Source organism: Rattus norvegicus, chromosome 2 (assembly GCF_021556685.1).
Source record: "Rattus norvegicus strain SHRSP/BbbUtx chromosome 2, alternate assembly SHRSP_T2T, whole genome shotgun sequence".
Taxonomy (NCBI): Eukaryota; Metazoa; Chordata; class Mammalia; order Rodentia; family Muridae; genus Rattus; species Rattus norvegicus.
The window spans coordinates 25,266,657-25,268,254 of NC_141535.1; the positions used below are offsets into that span (position 1 = coordinate 25,266,657).

At 44.3% G+C, this 1,598-nt stretch overlaps 1 protein-coding gene across 10 annotated transcripts in view; it reads right to left on the reverse strand.

The window, feature by feature from the left end:
- Msh3 (mutS homolog 3) overlaps positions 1-1,598 on the reverse strand; it is a 141,295-nt gene that overhangs the window by 139,445 nt on the left and 252 nt on the right. For 7 of the 10 annotated variants that reach the window (XR_015667100.1, XR_015667099.1, XM_087629934.1 and 4 more), the window contains 1 exon segment: positions 33-150. Coding sequence is in view for 4 of the 10 variants with exons in the window: in XM_087629906.1 (XP_087486032.1) it covers positions 33-150 (118 nt within the window). In the remaining 6 variants the exon portion in view is untranslated. 10 annotated transcript variants of the gene reach the window in all.

Here is a 1,598-nt window from a genome sequence, read left to right on the forward strand (position 1 = left end):
GGAGCTGAGAAGACTTATTCTCTAGCACTTACCAGGATTGTGAGATGCTACTGAGGTATTTTCTCCTTCCTCCTCTGGAACTTTCTTTGCTTTCTTGTTAGTGGGCTCACCATTCCCCAGTGACCTCTTCCTGCTGTCACCTTCTGTCACCTACATCGGGAAGGTTGGAAATGGTGTGTTAACACTATTCTAAGGCTTCAAGTCTCTGGAGTTATTTAACCTTGCTTCAGAGTGATAATAAGTTCCTTCCTTCCACTCTCTTAGAGTGATCTACTTTTCACTCTGAAAAGGCTTTTGGGGTGACTGTTTTTGCCATCAGAGCTAGATACTGGCAGGCACAGTATCTCATTACCTCACATCCTACTGAAATTATGTGGCATTCTCTGTCTTTCCTACTTATATATGAATACCTTTCCTTCTTAAATAGAATACCGCTAGAAGATCAACAAAAAAAAATCCATTTTCAAAATGCAAAATTATGGAAGAGGAGATAATAAATGAGCAATGTATTTCCTGTTTCAAAGCTTCTATCCACTATTAAAAGATGTCCCGGGACTATCTGTTGGCAGGTAATCTAGGAAAAACTTTTGCCTGGTATTCTCTCAGTAGTGAATGCAAAATAAATCTTAGTGAATTTATGAAAATGTAAATGAACTTCAAAAAGAGTAGAGCATCAATCAGTATAGGAAACAAATATAAATAAAAGGGATTAAAATTCTTAAGCTGATTTGCACCTGCATTAAAATACAGTATATAGCTAAAGCCAGTTATAATCACCTTCTACCTCTTCAATCTAGGAAATGGCAAGGCCTTAACGCACCCTGGCCAAGTGTAACACATTGCTAGCCACTGTGGGAAACTTAACAGGGAACCCTAGGTATCCGGCTCACCCTTGGGCCTGCGTTTGTGGCAGTATCACTATGGGGTTTTGTTTTTGTTTCACTCTGCTTTGTTTTGAACTATTGGAAGGGCTTCAAGCAACAGGAAGTAGCCAACGATAAGCATCTACAGAAACTTCATCCATTCAAATGCTTACACTGGGAATCTGTACAATAGAACAATATTCTTGTACGGCGATCTGAAATACGGAGCAGTGTTTCTGAATTCTGAGACACTAGCCTTAGAGACAGCTTTATTCCACTCGGCCAAGCAAACATATGTAAACAAAACCTCTCTATAAACCATGAAGGGAAAATGTAAAGGAAAGAATGAAGAGCGGAGGTTTAAAAACGCATCCTGGACCGGACAGTCCTTGCCATTCGCCAGAATAGAAGTTCCTGCCTCGCGTTCCGACTAACGACTGGAACCACCAAGGCCTCAAATCTATTACATCTAATCGGGTAATAAAGTTTTTCAATGAAAACAAGGACCAGCAGAAGCCGCCACCTTCTCCTTCCCTGGCTCTGCCCCTCCTTAGTACTACCCACCATTCATAGGCTCTCGTACGGCCTCCGCTTCCGGCCATGACGCCTACGCGCCCGCTCCGCCCTGACCCCGCCCCTAGCTGTCCCCGTCCCGCCACCTGGCTCCGCCCCGTCGCGGACAGAACCGCCCCGGACGGCTTTCGCCTAGGTGGACGCTGGGGGCGCTGTGGAGCC